At 51.6% G+C, this 18,401-nt stretch overlaps 1 protein-coding gene across 1 annotated transcript; it reads left to right on the forward strand.

Annotated features, from left to right (window-relative positions):
* The first annotated feature begins 2,092 nt into the window (after positions 1-2,092).
* Positions 2,093-16,923, forward strand: LOC127035559 (gametocyte-specific factor 1-like). The gene is made up of 6 exons (XM_050925576.1): positions 2,093-2,185; positions 3,634-3,760; positions 7,578-7,667; positions 13,041-13,116; positions 15,561-15,652; positions 16,852-16,923. The coding sequence occupies exons 1-6, from the start codon at positions 2,093-2,095 to the stop codon at positions 16,860-16,862; spliced, it is 489 nt and encodes a 162-aa protein (XP_050781533.1). The 3' UTR covers positions 16,863-16,923.
* Positions 16,924-18,401: the final 1,478 nt, after the last annotated feature.

Here is an 18,401-nt window from a genome sequence, read left to right on the forward strand (position 1 = left end):
GTTATCTCTGTGGATAAAGCACTGGACTGGGACTCAACAAACCTGGGCTCTATTCCCCATGCTGCCACTGGCCCGTTGGGTGACCCTGAGCAAGTCCTTCCCCTCCATGTGCCTCCAATGTCCATTGATAAAATATTGCAGAGCACGATGAAAGAGTGAGGTATTTATGATGTTGGGGAGGGAGAGAGGGGCATCCCTTGGCTTAGCTATAATGGTATAACATTAGATTAGCCCTGCCAGTCAGCTTCCCAGCGTAGCCAAGGAACACTGCTCAAATGGAGCACGATTCTCTTAGTGCTTTGCACACACATTAGGGCGGATCCCCACTGGGTGTCTCTGGAGAACCTTCAGGAGTCCTTATGATACAGAAAGCAGCACTTAGCACTGCAAACACTCTCCACTTGGGCCATGGCTACACTGGAAACTCAGAGTGCTGCCACAGGCAGGGCTGCCCAGAGGATTCCGGGGCCGTCCACGGCAGGTGCCTGCGGATGGTCCGCTGGTCCCGTGGCTCCGGTGGAGCATCCGCAGGCATACCTGCGGGAGGTCCACCGCAGCCGTGGGACCGGCAAGCGGCAGGGCGCCCCCTCGCGCGGCGAAATGTCTAGAGCCGGCCCTGTTTGGCGGCGGGGGGCCATTCTGTTCCGGGACCCACCGCCGAAGTGTCCCGAAGACCCGTGGCGGGGGCCCTCTGCCGGCGAGTTACCGCCGAAGCAGGAACCTGCTGCCGAAGTGCAGCCCGCTCTTCGGTGGTAATTCGGTGGCAGGGGACCCCTGCCTGCAGGGTCTTCGGGGCACTTTGGTGGCGGGTCCTGGAACGGAAGGGCCCCCCGCCGCCGAATTACTGCTGAAGACCGGGTTGCGCTTCAGGCGGCAGGTCCCGCTTCGGTGGTAATTCGCTGGCGGGGGGGTCCTTCCCCCCGGAGCGGAAGGTCCCCCCCCGCCGGCAAACACCAGGAGCGGAAGAAGCTCTGGGGCCCGGCCCCGCAAGAGTTTTCCAGGCCTCTTGGAGCAAGTGAAGGACCCCGCTCCCAGGGGCCCCAAAAAACTCTCGTGGGGGCCCCTGCAGAGCCCCGGGGCAAATTGCCCCTCTTGCGTGCCCCCCCCCCTCTGGGCGGCCCTGGCCACAGGAGCGCTTCCATGGCAACCTTTGAAGTGCGAGTGTGGAGCGCTGCAAATACTCCACCTCCATGAGGGGATTAGCTTGCAGAGGGTTACACTGGTTCTTTACAACAGTGTTTTCTCTCACTCCTGAGCAAGAAAGTTGCGGCGCTGTAAAGTGCCAGTGTAGCCCTATCCTTGGAGACAGACTGGGACCTGGCCTACACTTAAAACTGAGGTGGCCAGCAAAGGTGCTGGAGGAGGTGGCTTTCCTGGAGCGACAGGAGGAGTCTGTCTCACAGCATAGGCTGTATCTGAGCTGTGAAGTTACGCCAGCATAATTACAGCCCCGTGGTTACGCTGCTATAGACCAGTGGTTCTCAACCTATTTACTGTTGTGGGCTGCATCCAATACTACCTGTGTGGCCCTGAGGATGTCATATGGACTGCAGCTCTGGGCTCATTGGGCCACGCAGGCTGAGAGCCACTGCTATAGACACTGTAGTGCAGACCAGCCCTCGCGCTTCAACAGCTGTCTGCATCTCCAGCTGGGTGTCGTCTGAAATGTCCATTTCTTTTGGTGATAACCATGCTCCCAGCCTTGTCTGCCTGCCGGTGTGTCTGAAACGGATCTTTGCCAGCTCCCTGCCATCCCCATGGCAGGTGGGCACTGCTACCAATGCCTGTGGCTCTTGCCTTGACTCTATGGAGCCTGGTGTCTAGCTAACACCCCAGCTCCTGGAGATGTGATGCTGGGAGGATGCTGCTGGCCTTCAGTTACCTATGGTCAGGCCTTGTTGTAAGGGCGTGGCTGGTCCCTCACTGGGGTTCCTGGGTTGACCCTCTCCCGATGCCCAAAGGAAAGGGCCAGTGAGAGCTCGAGATCCTGAGACTGACAGTCCATAAAGCCAATGAAAGCATCACCCCAGGCAGCCTACCCCTCTTTCTGGCCTCACTAACTGTATCATGCGGCTTCTATTATGAAGGTGTGATGGATCCTAAGCGGCTCATCCTGTGCCCCTATGACAAAAATCACCAGATCCGAGCCTCCAGGTTCCCCTACCACTTGGTCAAATGCAAAGAGGTAAGAGCAAACTACTCAGTGGGACAGAGTCTGAGGTGCCCAGAGGAGATGGCCACCTGTCTTTGTTCCCTGCAACTATTTTCCTCTGCCTCCAGTGCAAACCCCAAATGGGAAATGACTGCCTGGGAAGGAGCACTGCAGAAAAGGACCTGGGGTTTATAGTGGATCACGCACTAAATATGAGTCACAATGTAATACTATTCTGCAATGTAACAGCAGGAGTATTTTTGTAAGCAAGACCGAAGTAATTCTTCACCTGTACTCAACACTAATAAGGCCTGAGCTGGAGTATTGAGTCCCATTCTAGGCCTCTCACTCCAGGAAAGATGTAGACAAATTGGAGACAGTCCAGAGGAGAAAAACATAACCTGCAAGGAACAGTTGAGAAAATTGGGTTTGTTTAGTCTGGAGAAGGGGGGTTGCTAATACGTCTTGAAGTAGGTGAAAGTTGTTATAAAGAGCAGAGTGATCAATTGTTCTGTCCTTGGTGGATAAGGGGAACAAGAAATAATGGGCTTATATTGCAGCAAGGCAGGGTAAGGATTATCTAGGGAGACTTTTTAAGAATGGGTTAGATGTCTAGCCCAGGTGTTTAACACTTAGTCCTGACTCCATGCAAGGGATGGACTAGATGACCTATCAAGGTCCCTTCCAGACCTGCATTTGTGAGTCTCACACTTGGAGCTTATCTTCACTGCCCAGTAAACTCAGGTGTTGCCCCTACCCTGGCTCCTGTCCATCCACACAAACCCTCTGGCCCATCATAGAATATCAGGTTTGGAAGGAACCTCAGGAGGTCATCTAGTCCAGCCCCCTGCTCAAAGCAGGACCAATCCCCAGACAGATCTTTTGCCCCAGATCCCTAAATGGGCCACCTCAAGGATTGAGCTCACAACCCTGGATTTAGCAGGCCAGTGCTCAAACCACTGAGCTATTCCCCTCCCCCCATATGTGGTGGTGCTGCTGCTTCTTCACACTTGAGTGAGCCCAGCTCAAAGTGGAGTAAGAAAGGGTCTGATTGCTTCTCTTGGGAATCTGCCCTCTCTGCACCGAAGAGCCAGACTTAACCTGACAGTCCTCTAATGCTTTCCCATAATTCACTGGGGGTAAAATCATAGAGCCGCTCATCTGAGAACCAGCAGTACACCCCCTCCTGTGTGTGTGTGTGCGCATGCCCCCCCAAGATGAGAGCCTTGAATGAGTGAGTGTGGCCCCAGCAACTTGGGCAGTGCTCTGTGGTCTGGCTGTTCACCTGGGCTAGGCCAGCCCAAATGCTGATCATTTGCAGTTAGCCCTTGGAGACACCTGTACTTCCGGGCAGCTTGGATCCAGGCCTGCCTTGTGGCAGCAGGGCCCCTTAGTGAGGTTACACTAATGTCCCTTTAGGATACTCTGGCAGTACCTCCTGGCTGTCTCTGCATAGCGGCATCTTGTGGCTTCTCTTCCAGAATAACAAGAAAAGAGCCAAAGAGCTGGCCACGTGCCCCTACAATGCTCGTCACAAAGTCCCAAAGCAGGAGCTCCAGCTGCACATCTCCACCTGCACAGACAACCAGGAACCAGAGCTGTTCAGTGGTAAGCTGGGGGTGGTGGTGCAAGAGGTGCACGCCTGCTTTAATACATGTCTGCTCCTGCTGACTGACTTGACCTGCCCCAGGCTAGGGAGGCTGGTCTAGGGCATTTTGCTCTGGACACCAGCACAAGCAATCTGTAGCTCATGGGATAAGTGTAGGTATGCACACGACTGCTGTGGGTGCACTTGCTCTGAGCAAGGCTGAGCGCTGTTGCCCAGCACATCCTTCTGTTCCATCACAGTGCTGGTGTAAGGGGACTTGTGCCCTTACTAATATTCATAGAATATCAGGGTTGGAAGGGACCTCGAGGTCATCTAGTCCAACCCCCTGCTCAAAGCAGGACCAAGCCCTGGACTGAAGGACTGAACTCATAACCCTGGGTTCAGCAGGCCAATGCTCAAACCACTGAGCTCTCCCTCTCCTGGTGGGGGTGTTTTGGTTGCTAGCTCCCAGTACCACAGAAAGGGGAAGGGTCGATGGGAAACCAGGACCCTGAGACTGACAGTCCCCAGGGGCAATGGGGAGAGGCCAATGCTCCAGGTCAGCCTAATGGGCAGGGCAGGGCAGGCTAGTCATGGGGTCAAGAGACCAGGGTGGGTCCCATTCTCTGGGTGAGCTGGAATTGCCTGGGTTAGGCAGAGTGGGGCTGAGCTAAGGAGGGAGCAGGGGCCCACGCTGAGCTGGGGAGCAGAGCTGTGCCCGATCCAGAGAGGCCAGAAAAGCAGCCCAGGGAGCTGGAGGCAGAGCAGCAGTCAGGCTGAGGCAGAGTGATGGAGCTGGGGCTGGAGCAGTCTGGAGCTGGGTGTGGAGAGCAAGGGGGGGGGCGACCCTGGGCAGTGGGCCCAGCACAGGGAGATGCCTCAGCCAAGAGGCTCTGCAGGCCAGACTTGAAGAGGGATTGTAACCCCGATAGGGTGGGGGTGATGCTAGGAAGAAGGGTCCTGCCACCTAGAGCCTGAGGCTACCTCCAGAGCAAGTATCCAACCCACAGCATCCCTGCAGCACAGCCAGGGCCTGAGAAGGCGGCTTGGGAGCTACAAGGAACAGACTGTGAACTGCCCTGACATCCCAGAGAAGTTCCCTGCCACAGAGCGGGGTGATGTTTCCTTTAACCTTCCCATTTTTCCTTATTCCTTTTTAAACTAATTGCTGATCTAAATAAACTGTATTTGCTTTAAATCCTATGTAGTGATCAGTGGGTCAGGGAAGAGTCCAGTGCGGAGAAAGTACCCCAGACTGGGGACACCCTAGTCCCTGTCCTAGGTGACGACAGCAAGGTTGGAGATAGAGCCCCCTCACCCCCACCCCCCAGGAATCCTGGGCCCAGCCTTGTTGGGGTTACGAGGACTCTGCCAGACAGAAGAGTGCATGGGGAGTCCTTGAGGACAGAGAGGCCTCTGAGTAAAGGAAGTGGGAGCGAGGACTCAGATCCTTCCACTAGCCCATTTCACAGTGCAGACACCAGGAAAGTTCCCTACAGTAGCAGGACCATTCCCCTGCTTACACTGGTAGCAGCAGCAGGTGTTGGCTTAGCTGCACTAGTATAAATTGTGAACATGCAGAGTTTGCTATAGTGGCTGAAGTCCCAGCACAGAACAGGAGTTGGCTAGAAATCCCTTGCCCCTCTGCAATGTCCATGGCTAGCTGTTCATTTCGGGCAGGCTAAGGAAATATCCTCATGGCTGGCTTGGAGATGTGGTCACTGCCTGGCACAGTGGGGCAGGTTACCTGGTGTGACGAAGTGGGAATGCTCATACAGTTTTCTCTGAATACTGTGTGGGTGCCTGAGTTTCCCCTGGGAGAAGGGGGTGTGATTGTTGCAGAGCCCTAAAGGGCAGATGTGGTGCTGTCTGGACAGAAAATGGCTGACACTGTCTCCTGGCAGCTAATAACCTGGGCCCCTCCTCTACAAAGGTGCCAGCTGAAGGTGTTGGAGAACAAAGATCAGGTGACCTCCTGGCCTGGGAAAGGGGCAAAGCCTGGAGGAGGAGGGGCTGGAGAGTTGCAGTTTGGGGCTGGCTGGGGCCATGGAGTGAGTGCAGATGTGGGGGTCTGGCTCACTGCCCCCCAAAATAGACCCACCTGAGGGGTCCTGTACTCTGTACCTACCAGCTCTGTTTTACTGGCTGGCTGAGTCATGTCTCACTGTGAAGTTGGGGTGCAGGACCCTCTGGCTTCCCCAGGACCCCGCCCAGGTGGACCCGCTGTGGAAAGCGCACAGAGGCAGAGGATGCTGAATGCTCCAAGGTCAGACCCAGGAAAGGGAAGCCATGTGAGCTTCTTGCCCTGAAGACAGTCTGCTCACAGAGCGAAGACTTCACCAGAGTCCTGACTGGCTTTGTGGGGAGCAGTTCCAGAGCATCGCCCGGGGACTCCATGACACCTGGCATCACTGAAGAGTCGTGGTCTCTACCATCTGCTCACAGGGGCAGGAGCTACTGACCAGAGGGAGTCGGGGACAGCCTGCAAACCCACATCCAGAGAGTGGAGCAGTAGGGGCCAGTGTTCCTGAAGTGTCCAACAGCAGGCTCAGGGTGTTGGGCCCTGCTGAACAGCTAACTAGGTGCTGAGGAGAGCCAGTGGGGAACATCAGTGGAGCATTTTTGTCAGAACACTGATCTCTGTGAATGCCTCATGGGGAAGGATTCCTTGGGCTTTGACACACACTGCAATTTGGAAAATCTGAGTCCCATCCTTTTGGCTCTTGAAACCAGAGAATCCATTTTTCTAGTTCAAAATCAGGGCTGGCTCCAGGCACCAGTCAACCAAGCACTGCTTGGGGCAGCACCTTGAGGCAGGGTGGTGCTTGGGTTGGTTTGTTTGCTTTGGCGACATGGCTCTCAGGGGGGCGGGGGCTTTGGGCAGTGCGGTGCTTGGGTGGGGTCTTGCATGGCATGGTGCTTGGGGGGGGGGGTGGGAACTTGGTGTGGTGCTCAGGGGGCGGGGTCTTTGGGCGGTGCGGTGTTTCGGGGGCTTGCATGGCGCTCGGAGGAGGGGTGGGGGCTTCCGGTGGCACTCGTGGGGGCGGGACAGTGGGCCGGCACTCTTCTTTTTTGCTTGGGATGGTAAAAAAGTTAGAACCAGCCCTGTTCAAAATGACCATTTGAAACGAATCCATAGTTAAACAAAACATTTTCACTTGAACCAAATTGGGGCGTGGGGGGGGGGAACTAGCTGATAAACTTGATGGATTTTTTTGTTTTTGTCTGGCTTTTATTGTGTCCCTCTTTGGGACAGGAAACTCACATTTCCTTGGGCAGGAATTGGCTTTCCTGTCCCAGCTGTGATGAGAACCTGGCCCCACGGCTGTGCTGAGAACTCTGGAGATCAGTGTGTGTACTGATCCCCTTAGGGCCAATGGCATCAGTTCTACATGAGCCCCATTTATAGCAGTGGAACCATATTGGCCCCATTGTATAATGTCAGGGTGATTGTGGAGAGTTCTCTGGTCTTCCCAACTAGGGCTATAGGAGCCAACACTCAGCTTGTCAAGCTGTTTGACTTTAAAAGGCTTCTCCATTCTGTGCATGGCAGGAACTTGGGGGAAGATGAGCTTGTGCCCTGGGGAACAAAGGCTGTCCAGCTGGCTGGAGTGAGCTGGGGCCAGCACAGGAGAGTAGAGACTCTGGGCACGTTTCAGTCTGACCTGGGCCTGGCTAAAATCTGCTTCACTAAGGAGCATCTCCAGTTGTAATGCTGGGCCTCTGGCTAACAGAACTGAGCCCTGATCCATGTAGACAACCATGTTTCAATCCTAGACAAGCTACCCTGCTTCTCCTCTTCCTTCCAGTCCTGTAACATGTCTCCTCTGCTTGCAGGGACATCAATGACTTTCAGTCCCAAGAAGGGACAGAAAGAGACCCCAAGATCCTGGCAGTGTCCCCCCTGCCAGGAGGACTGGGAGGCAGGTGAGTATCCGTGAAGAAACTCTTGTCTCAGTCACTGGCATGTGGCACCTATGGCTTACAGGACTTGACTGAGGCTGTGGTGCTATAGTGTAGGTACCTACTGCAATAGTGAAATGGGTTTTTCAGTCCCTGTAGTTAATCCACCTCCTCAAGGATGCAGCTAGGTCAGTGGAAAAGGTCTTTCATTGACCCACCAGAGTCTATACCAGGGTTTAAATTGGCTTAACTACATCTCTCAAGGGATGAATGTTTCACACTCCGAAGGGATATAGCAAGGTTGGCGTAAGTTTTAGTGTAGATCAGGCCTTAGAGCGTGAAACCACACACCATGCTGCCTTTAGCATTACCAGTCACTACTATACCTTGTCTGCGCATGGAAGCTGACTGGCATAGCTATGGTCTAAAACAGTGATTCAGTGATACTTGCCTGAGTGTTTCAGAATCCATGACTTCAATTCCAGAATAATTCATGTGCTTCATAAGTGAAGTAATCCTGGATTAAAATCATGCTTGTTTTGAAATAGTGCCCAAATGAGGTGGGGGCTATTATCCCAGAATAGCTACTCTGGTCAAATCCCCCTGTAGATAACCCAGATTTGACGACTATGGACTTTTGCTTTAAATAAGATTAAAGGTTTGGTGTTTGTGGTGGCTAGTGTTTCACTCGACCAGTTTAACCCATGCTAAAGTACGACTGCTTTGTCTTGACTCGTTTATTAAACTACGCTGTATAATGCAATACTTACCAGCTTTAAATTCTAAACAAGGTGTCCAGTGGGCAGGGGTCTGAGGGGGTGTGGTTAACATGTCAAATCCTACTATGGCCAAAGTATGCTGTAGCTGGCAAGGCTGTGTCTGCACTTGGGGGACACTGGCAGGGGGTAAGCCTGCTGAGCTCCTTTGCCCCGCTGAGCTCCCGCAGTTTCAATATTGTTGGAATTTGACATCAAGGCTCTGGGGCTGCAGGTTTAATATGGTGGCGCTTTGTTCCAGGAGCTGAGGTTTCTCCTGTGCCTGCTGGCTTATCCAAAGCAGTGGGAATCTCTTCCCTGAAACCCCATAGCATGGACAAGGCCAGATCCCCTGCTACTAAAATCAGTGAGAGCAACCGCTGGCTCCTCCGGGACAGGACTGAGCCTTCCTGCTGGCTCTTGCATAAGTAGTTAAGACATTTCAAGGGACCATTCATGGTGAAGTGGCCTGTTAACACCCCTCAATCATAAGGGGGAAGGCAGCTGTGGGGGAGGGGGAGCTGTCAATGGATTATAGCTCCAGTCTCTCTCTCCAGTCTATGATTTTTAGTGTCTAGCAGAGTTAGGAATTTCAGCTTTCAGGCTCTTCTTTTGCAGGGGTTGTGCAGGCTTCATCTGAGGACAAGGACTGAGAGGCTGGATACCGAGGACTTGTCCACAGCTTGTGTAGTCACAGAACAGCGCTGGGAGAGAGCTCTCCCAATGCTCTAAAAAACCCGACTCCCTGAGGGGTGTGGCTACCAGTTCTGGTGCATAGACTGTACTAGCATGCTACAGTGCTGAGCCATGCAGCGGGGAGGGGGAAGTGTTTTTTCACACTCCGAGCAAGAAAGTTGCAGTGCTGTGAAGTGCCAGCGTAGACCAGCCCAGAGTGTTCTTAGCTTATTTTCTGTGAGTTCATCTGACAGCCTCATGGCTGGCTGGCTTCACCCATAGTGGTGGTGGTGGTGATGTTTAATGCCTGTGTGATCCTGTGCACATCTAGGACCCATGGATCTTGAAAGTGGAGCTGTGGGGCGGGGTTGCAACTCTTTGGGCAGGGTGCGGTGCTGCTTTGAGTTGGTGTCCTGGTCTGTGGGGAGCTTGCTTCTGATGATCTTGGAGAGGCTGGGGAGTCTGAAGAGCAGAAAAAGGAGTTCAGGAAAAATCTTTCCTGGCGAGGTCCCCACTGAGGATGATTCTGACTACAACCCATAGAATTGTAGGAGTGGAAGAGACCTCTAGGTCCTTTAGTCCAGTCTCTTTAGTCCATTCAAGGCAGGAGTAAGAATTATCTAGCTCAGGGATGGCCAAACTGAGCCAGAAAAGGAGCCAGAATTTTCCAATCTACCTTGCCAAAGAGCCACAGTAATAATCTCTAAGGTGCCACAAATACTCCTGTTCTTTTTGTGGGTACAGACTAACACGGCTGCTACTCTGAAACCAGTAATAAATCAGCAGCCCCGCTGATCAGGGCCTCCCCCTCCTTCCACACACCTCCCAATGAGCTGTTTTGTGGCATGCAGGAGGCTCTGCGGGTGCGGGGGAGCATGGGGCTGGGAAGGAGTGAAGTAGGGGCAGCAGGGCTGGCTCCAGGCACCAGGGAAGGAAGCAGGTACCTGCCGTGGCCAATAGAAAGGGGCAGCATGTCTGGGGACTTCGGCAGTTCAGCAGGGGCCTTCACTCCCTCTCCTCGAATTCAGCGGCAGTTCAATCGGGTGTTGGTGTGTGTTTCTTCGCCCCATGGGGTGGCAAAAAATGCTGGAGCCAGCCCTGTGTGGCAGAGCCAGCGGTTGAGCAGTGAGCACCTCCCGGCACATTGGAAAGTTGGTGCCTGTAGCTCCAGCCCCAGAGTCGGTACCTGTACAAGGAACCGCATATTAACTTCTGAAGAGCCGCATGTGGCTCTGGAGCCACAGATTGGCCGCCTCTGATCTAGACCATCCCTCACAAGTGTTTGTCTAACCTGCTCTTAAGAATATCCAGTGATGGGGAGTCCACAACCTCACTGGACAACTTACTCCAGTGCTTAATTGCCCTGACAGGAAGTTCTTTCCCTGTGGCTAACCTAAATCTCCCTTACTGCTATTTCAGCCCATTGCTGCTTATCCTAGAATATCATGGTTGGAAGGGACCTCAGGAGGTATCTAGTCCAACCCCCTGCTCAAAGCAGAACCAACCCCCAACTAAATCATCCCAGCCTGGGCTTTGAGAAACCCGACCTTAAAAACCTCTAAAGAAGGAGATTCCACCACCTCCCTAGGTAAGCCATTCCAGTGCTTCACCACTCTCCTAGTGAGTTTTTTTTTTTTTCTTTTTTTCCCCAATATCCAGCCTAAACCTCCCCCACTGCAACTTGAGACCGTTACTCCTTGTTCTGTCATCTGCTACCACCGAGAACAGTCTAGATCCATCCTCTTTGGAACCTCCTTTCCGGTAGTTGAAAGTAGCTATCAAATTCCCCCTCCCCCCGCCTTATTCTTCTCTTCTGCAGACTAAACAATCCCAGTTCCCTCAGCCTCTCCTCATAGGTCATGTGCTCCAGCCCCCTAATCTTTTTTGCCCTCTGCTAGATTCTTTCCAATTTTTCCACATCCTTTTTGTAGTGTAGGGCCCAAAACTGGACACAGTACTCCAGATGAGGCCTCACCAATGCCGAATAGAAGTGAATGATCACATCCCTCGATCTGCTGGCAATGCCTCTACTTTTACAGCCCAATATGCTGTTAGCCTTCTTGGCAGTAAGGGCACACTGACTCTTGTCCACTAAACCCTAGGTCCTTTTCTGCAGAACTGCTGTCTGACCATTTGGTCCCAGTCTGTAACTGCATGGGAATCTTCCGTCCTAAGTGCAGTACTCTGTGCACTTGTCCTTGTTGAACCTCATCAGATTTCTTCTGGCCCAATCCTCTAATTTGTTTAGGTCCCTCTGTATCCTATCCCTACCCTCCAGTGTATCTACCACTCCTCCCAGTTTAGTGTCGTCTGCAGACTTGCTGAGGGTGCAGTCCTCCAGATCATTAATGAAGATATTGAACAAAACCAGCACCAGGACTGACCCTTCGGGCACTCCGCTTGAAACCGGCTGCCAACTAGACATGGAGCTGTTGAGCCTGACTATCTAGCCTGCTTTTGAGCCACCTTATGGCAAGAATACTGTGGGAGACTGTATCAGAAGCTTTGCTAAAGTCAAGGAGTAACACATCCACTGCTTTCCCCTCATCCACAGAGCCAGTTATCTCCTCATAGGAGGCAATTAGGTTAGTCAGGCATGACTTGCCCTTGGTGAATCCATGCTGACTGTTCCTGATCACTTTCCTCTTCAAGTGCTTCAGAATTTTTCCAGGGACTGAGGTGAGGCTGACTGGCCTGTAATTTCCCAGATCTTCCTCCTGCCCTTTTTTTAAAGATGAGCACTACATTAGCCTTTTTCCAGTCATCCAGGACCTCCCCTGATTGCCATGAGTTTTCAAAGTTAATGACCAATGGCTCTGCAATCACATCTGTCAACTCCTTTAGCACCCTGGGATGCAGTGCATCCGGCCCCATGGACTTGTGCTCGTCCAGCTTTTCTAAATAGTCTCGAACCACTTCTTTCTCCACAGAGGACTGGTCACCTCCTTCCGCTACCGTGCTGCCCAGTGCAGGAGTCTGGGAGCTGACCTTGTTCATGAAGATGGGCCAAAAAAAGCATTAAGTACATTAGCTGCTTTTCCGCTATGACTGGAGGGGTTTTAACAAGTCACTTCACCTTCGATGGTCCCTTCCTGTCAGTGTTTAGAATCTGTGCTGGCTAATCTGTTCCACCTTGTGTTTAGCTGTGATGCTCTGAGTTCCTTTCCCAGCCCTGAAGATCAACTCTTCATGGCTCCAAAGCTTGCCTCTCCAACTGGCTTTGATCCAATAAAAGATCTGGCCTCCCTTACCCTGCCTCTCTCATCCTGGGACGGGTGCTGCTGCACCAGCACAACAAACATCTCATGAGTTGTCAGCAGTGTGGTCAGGACAAGTCTCTTGCAAGTCTATATCCTGCTCCAACCCTCTGTGCCAGGCCTCCGCCTGTCAATTACAAGCTTAACTGTTGTGCAGGTATAAAACCTCTCTGGGCTGTTACTGAGGGCCTGAGCATGTACTGTACAGGGTGTTGGCAGTGCTCCCAAATCCCAAGAGAGAACTCCTTCCAACAGACCGTCTAGCACATCTGGCTTTGTGATTCCTCTGCATGCCCATGCCCCTTATAACTCAGGAGGGCAGCAGGAGCAGGGCTAGCACTGTGGGCACCCATAAGAGTGTCCAGACTGGGTCAGACCAATGGTCCATCTAGTTCAGTATCTGGTCTTCTGACAGTGGCTAGCACCAGCTGCTTCAGAGGGAGTGAACAGAACACGTCCACTTCCAAGTGGTTCACTCCCAGCTTCTAGCAGTTAGAAGCTTAGGACACCCAGAGCATGGAGTTGCATCTTCCTTCTAAAGCACAGCTCAGGAGAACTCTGGAACAGGATCTGTTCCAAGTAAGTGGTCTGGGGAAAGAGCAGGGCCAATGGCCTCCTGTTCATGTGATCTGAGAGTGTAGAGTCTCGGTTTGTTCAAACTGGTCCAGAAGCCTTTCATTGTGCACTCACACTAGGCTTTTCCTCCTCAGATGCAGATGAGCCTGCTGCCACTGCTCCTTTTGTTCTTGGTTTCAAGGCAAACTGTACCTTAAGTGCAAGTCAAAGGTAAGAGCTAACTCTCCTCTTGTGTTTTCTAGCAGCCACTCTGCACTACTTTGGGAAAAGAGGGCCACAGATCAGGCTGGGTCCCCCACCGGTGTGAATGTCCCAGCTCTACTATCAGAGGGGTAGCCATGTTAGTGTCAAGAGCTATGGCACTGGTAACTTTATTGCAAGTCTCATGATCCTTGGTGGCTTTGTTTTGTAAAGCCCCAGGAGCTGGGAAGCTAAGAGTGATTTCAAACATGTGTCTAGATGTGCCCTCCCCTGGCTGAGAGGAAAGGTTGAAAACATGGACTGTGTAAGCCTATATGCTCTGTAACCAGCAGGCAAAAATAAATCAACTCCCAAGATTTCATGGGGTTTTGGGGCCTGACTTTTAGGTTGGTTTGTGTTTAACACTTGGGGCTGGCCTCACCATCTGGCCAGCTGGGCTCTTGCCCCTCCAACAGCTCTGTGCACTCCGGCAATAGTCACTCTTGGATGATGCTGTTCTAGTTGGGCAGCCAGAAATCTAATGGAACTTCCCTAGACACACCCCTGCAGTACCCAAAGCTGTAATGGGCCTGCTTCTGCTCATGTTACACCTGTACAGCCTGACTAAGGGCTTCAGATTGCATGGGTATAACTGAGGTCAGAACTGGGCCAGTATATGGGTCTGCTGGGCATAAATGGAGCCACCAAGAGAGCTACTTGGAGACTCCTGCCTGAGTTTGCAGGGGTAGGAAAGAACGGATGTGCCCAGGTCTCTCAGATAATGTGGACACTGTATGGGAAGGATGAAGATGCAAACCTTAGAATATATACACTCTTGATTGGGACTTGGAGGACTCTGTTTTGGAGCCGTTTGTGCTAAGTCAGCCTCAGTAAGGGCCTAACAGGCTGTGAGAGCCTCTGTGACACCACTGAGGAACCCCGAGGACAGGGAAACTGAAGCTGGCCTTGCCAGAAGCAGATGCTTTGGAGGCAGCAATCCTGTTAGAAATACATTGCTCTGTTCCTGTTACCTTCTCCCCATGTGCCTGAGGGAGGAAGCCCAACTCAATTTCTGTTCCTTTGGGTCTATCAGGATCCAAAATGTCTGATGGCAGGGCCAGAGTCTGTGAAAGTCCATTAGCAATTTCACAGGCATCGTGGAGCTTCTCGTAGCTTATACCCTTGTAACTGAGATCATGGGGGCTCCTTGGTCCTTCTCATGGCTTAGGGCTTTGTTCACTTGCAGTGCTACAGCTGTAGTGCTTTAGTGAAGACACTACTGTGGCAATGGGCGGGCGTAGCTAACCCACCTACCTGGGAGGTGGTAGCTATGTCGATGGGAAAAGCTCTCTTGTTGACCCAGCACTGTTTCCCTGGGGGGCTAGGGCGGTATAGCTGCATGTCTCAGGAGGGGAGTGGGAGTGCAGGCATTCACCTGACCTCGGACAATGCAGTGTGGCGAGTCAGTAAGCTCGTGAAGCCTGGCAGTTACAGGGCACTGGGGCAGGGGATCCAGAGTTCAGTGGAATAGAAGCCACACTGTAGCATTGGGGGACAAACAGCTGAACACCAGAGATGCGGGGGGAAAGGAGTCTTACTGGAAGTGAATCGTTCCCTAAGGGAACACCGGCTGAGTTCCAAGGCAAGAGTGGATATGCAGGAGCAGTCGGCTGTTGCCTGCTTCACCCTGAAATCCTTGTTTGAGTGTAACAACATGTCTCACTCCTTCTCTTGTTTAACACATGGCTGGTACCCCATGGCAGCAGGAAATGCCAACTTAAGCCAGTTAATGTAAATGTGCTTTCTAAGCGGGGTCTGAGTGGTGGTACCATCTGGGGACCTCAGATGGGGAGGAGGACCCTGCTGTGCTAGGGGGTGGGCAAACAAGCCAGACTGTTCATGCCCCAGAGAGCTCGTGGTCCAGCCACTGTGGGCACATTCTCCACAAACCCTCCCGGCCAGGAGTAAAATCCATGCAGGTGCCTGAACAGCTGCTGTTTGCTAAGGTGGGAGGGGGCCATCGTTCACCTGGGCTGAAGGTCCAAGCTCATGTGTGGCCTGCCCTGGGAAGGCACATGGCAGCTTACAACCAAGTCATTGCCCCTGCCCTGGGGACAAGACTTCCCTGTTACCAGAGGTATTGTGGGGAAACAATCCAGTGCACGCTGACATGGAACAGCATAGAGACGCACTGCCAGGAATCCCTAAGGACCCTCAAGCACATGATGGTGGCAGATCCCAGGGAATGCCATGGGGGTCCTATTTAGAGCTGCTTTCAGAGCTGGGTAACCTGGACTAAGGTGGGGACATGCTGACAAGTCTCATCTAGCTGCATGTGGGGTGGGGCTTGTGGAGGCAGCTCCCAAAATGCAAGCATGTCCTATGAACTATCTGGCACCCTGACACGGGCCATGCTAACCGCTCACCTTGGTGTATGTGTACTAACTCCTCTCCGTTTTCATCTCATTGATCAGTGTTGGTGAGACAGGCCGGGATAGAAACCAGCAAATGCAGGCCATGAGCACCACAGCAGCGTGGACTCCGAAGGGTCTCTCCTGGAGAAATGGTACGGGGTGGGGGCACTAAACTATTCTGTGTGGGAGGTGGGGAAGGGTGATGACCAGCTTCCGAATCATCAAGTTATCACAAGAGCCCAGCTGCACTGGGTCAGCCCTGGGTCTTACTGTACTCGTGTCCTTGTACTCATCTCTAGGACATTTGCTGTCTGGTCTCTAAAGGGAAGAAACCCCTTTATTTCTAGTTACTAAGGTACTTGCTCAAGGCACACTGCTTTCGTGAGCAGAACATGTCCTGTAGCTGGGAGCCAACAATCCCATGGAACGGGGGAGCAAAGGAGGGTGGAGGGTACCAACAAAGCTGCTCCCTGCCCAAAGTGAATGTTACTGAACTAGTGTCACTTCCTCAAAGCTCGGTGTCCTAGAGGACTTTCCTCCACTGCTAGAAACAGGCTGATGTTGCTTTTGAGTCAGAAGTGCTCGGGGGGCAGGGGGGCTATATAGCACACACCAAATTGTATAAGTAACATGTGACCTAAGGCCTGGTCTGTGTACAGATCTTGTCCTGGGGCAGTTAGATCAGTGAGGGGTGTGACTTTTTAGCACTGTAGTCCCCAGTACCACCCCTAGAGTGGATGTCGTTCTACATCTTTATACCAGTAGAGTTTATTCCGCTTCTCGTATAGGAATAGCTATCCCAGGACTAGCACTCCTATACCAGCGTAACTGCCTCAACACTAGGGTGCATCATTTTAACAGTACTGGTGGCTCAACCCTTTGATTCAATGCCTTGGCTTCTGACTCTGGAAACATGGTCTTCATCTTCTGTAACCTTGGCATAACTCAGGGTATGTCCAGACTACCCGCCGGATCAGCAGGTAGCGATCAATTTATCGGGGATCGATATATCGATGTATCGTGTCTTGTCTAGACGCAATATATCGATTTCCTCGAACGCGCTCCCGTCGGCTCCGGAACTCCACCAGGGCAAGAGGTTGAAGCAGAGTCGACGAGGGAGCTGCGGCTGTTGATCCTGTGCTGTGAGGAAAGTCGAAATAAGATATGTCGACTTCAGCTACGCTACTCCCGTAGCTGAAGTTGCATATCTTACATCGACCCCCTTGTGTAGACCAGGCCTCAATCATGGCATGTGACATTACAGCAGGACTTGCTGTTTATAAATGTAGCACCTTCCCCTGCCTGTATTGTCATCATTCCCCTCTCTCTCTCTCTCTCTCCCTCCCTCCAGGCTCTCTGTGAGGCTCTTGCTATGGGAAGGAGCAGCCTGGAAAAGAGTCGAAGCTTTTAAACTTTGTCAATATTTTTAAACTTGTAGATTCCCCAGTGGCTGTTTTAGACATGTTCTTACTGTCCAGATTGAGAAATAAAATCTCCCTTTGTGTAAACAGTGTGGTGTTGTGTTCTCTGCTTCCAGAAGAGACCATGTCAATGGCCTGACAGGTGCCCCAGTGCGCTTCTGAAAAGTGCATTTCCCATCTACTCTTCCTTCCCAACAGAGGTGGCTTGGATGGAACGAACCCTTCATTGCCTTTGAGGAGTGATTTAATAAGACTGAGACTCTTCAAATTGGAAAAGAGACAACACAGAGGGGAATATGATAGACCTCTATCAAATCATGCCTCCTGAGGAGACAGGGAATAAGGAAGTATTATTTACTCGTTTTCATAACACAAGAACTAAGGGTCACCAAGTGAAATTATTAGACAGCAGTTTTAAAACAAACAAAAGGAAGTATTTCTTCACATAACAGTCAACCTGTGGAACTCCTTGCCAGAGGAGGTTGTGAAGGCCAAGACTTTTATAATGGGGTTCAAAAGAACTAGATAAGTTCATGGAGGATAGATCCTCCCAACAACTATTAGCCAGGATGGGCAGGGATGGCATCCCTAGCCTTTCATTGCCAGAAGCTGGGAATGAGCGACAAGGGATTGATCACTTGATGATTACTGGTTCTGTTCATTCCCTCTGGGACACTTGACATTGGCCACTGACAGAAGACAGGCTACTGGGACAGATGAACCATTGGTCTGACCCAGTATGGCCGTTCTTATGCCTCTTAAGATCTAGTGGCCCCTTATAACCTGACCTAGTTATCACAGGCCAGGAATTTCGCTATTACCCCCATATCAAGCCTAGTAAACTGTTTGACTAAAGCATCTTCACAAAGGCCTCCAACCTGGATTTGAAGAGCCAGCCTAAGGGAAGGAGAATCCATCCCCTTCCCCTAGGAGTTTATTCCAAGGGTTAACCATCACCACCATGGAAAAATGTGCCCGGTTTCTAATTTGAATGTTTGTCCGCTTTCACCTTCAGCTACAGCTTCTTGCTCTAACTTTCTCCTCTAGACTGAAGAGCCTTTTAGATCCCACTGTTTCTCTCAAGGGAGGTTCTCTGAGACCTCTCAATCGTGTTGATAAGCTGAACAGCCTGAGCTCCCTGGGTCGCACTGGAAGGCATTGAAGGCATTCTCCACCCATGAACCATTTCTGTAGCCCTTTTCTGCACCCTCCTTAATTTTTCAACATTTATTTAAATTAGGGCTCTTGGTTAATTGCAGTTAACTCCCACAATTAATTCAAAACAATTAATTGCAATTAAGTGCACTGTTACATTTCAATTGGCATTCTATTGTTTATTAAATATTTTGCATGTTTTCCTATACTTTCAAATATATCAATTACAACATAATACAAAGTAAACAGCGCTCTATTTTTTATTACAAATATTTGCACTGTAAAAACGATTGGAAAAAATAGTATTTTTCAATTTATCTCCTAC

The sequence above is a fragment of the Gopherus flavomarginatus genome, chromosome 16 (genome assembly GCF_025201925.1).
Source record: "Gopherus flavomarginatus isolate rGopFla2 chromosome 16, rGopFla2.mat.asm, whole genome shotgun sequence".
Lineage (NCBI taxonomy): Eukaryota > Metazoa > Chordata > Testudines > Testudinidae > Gopherus > Gopherus flavomarginatus.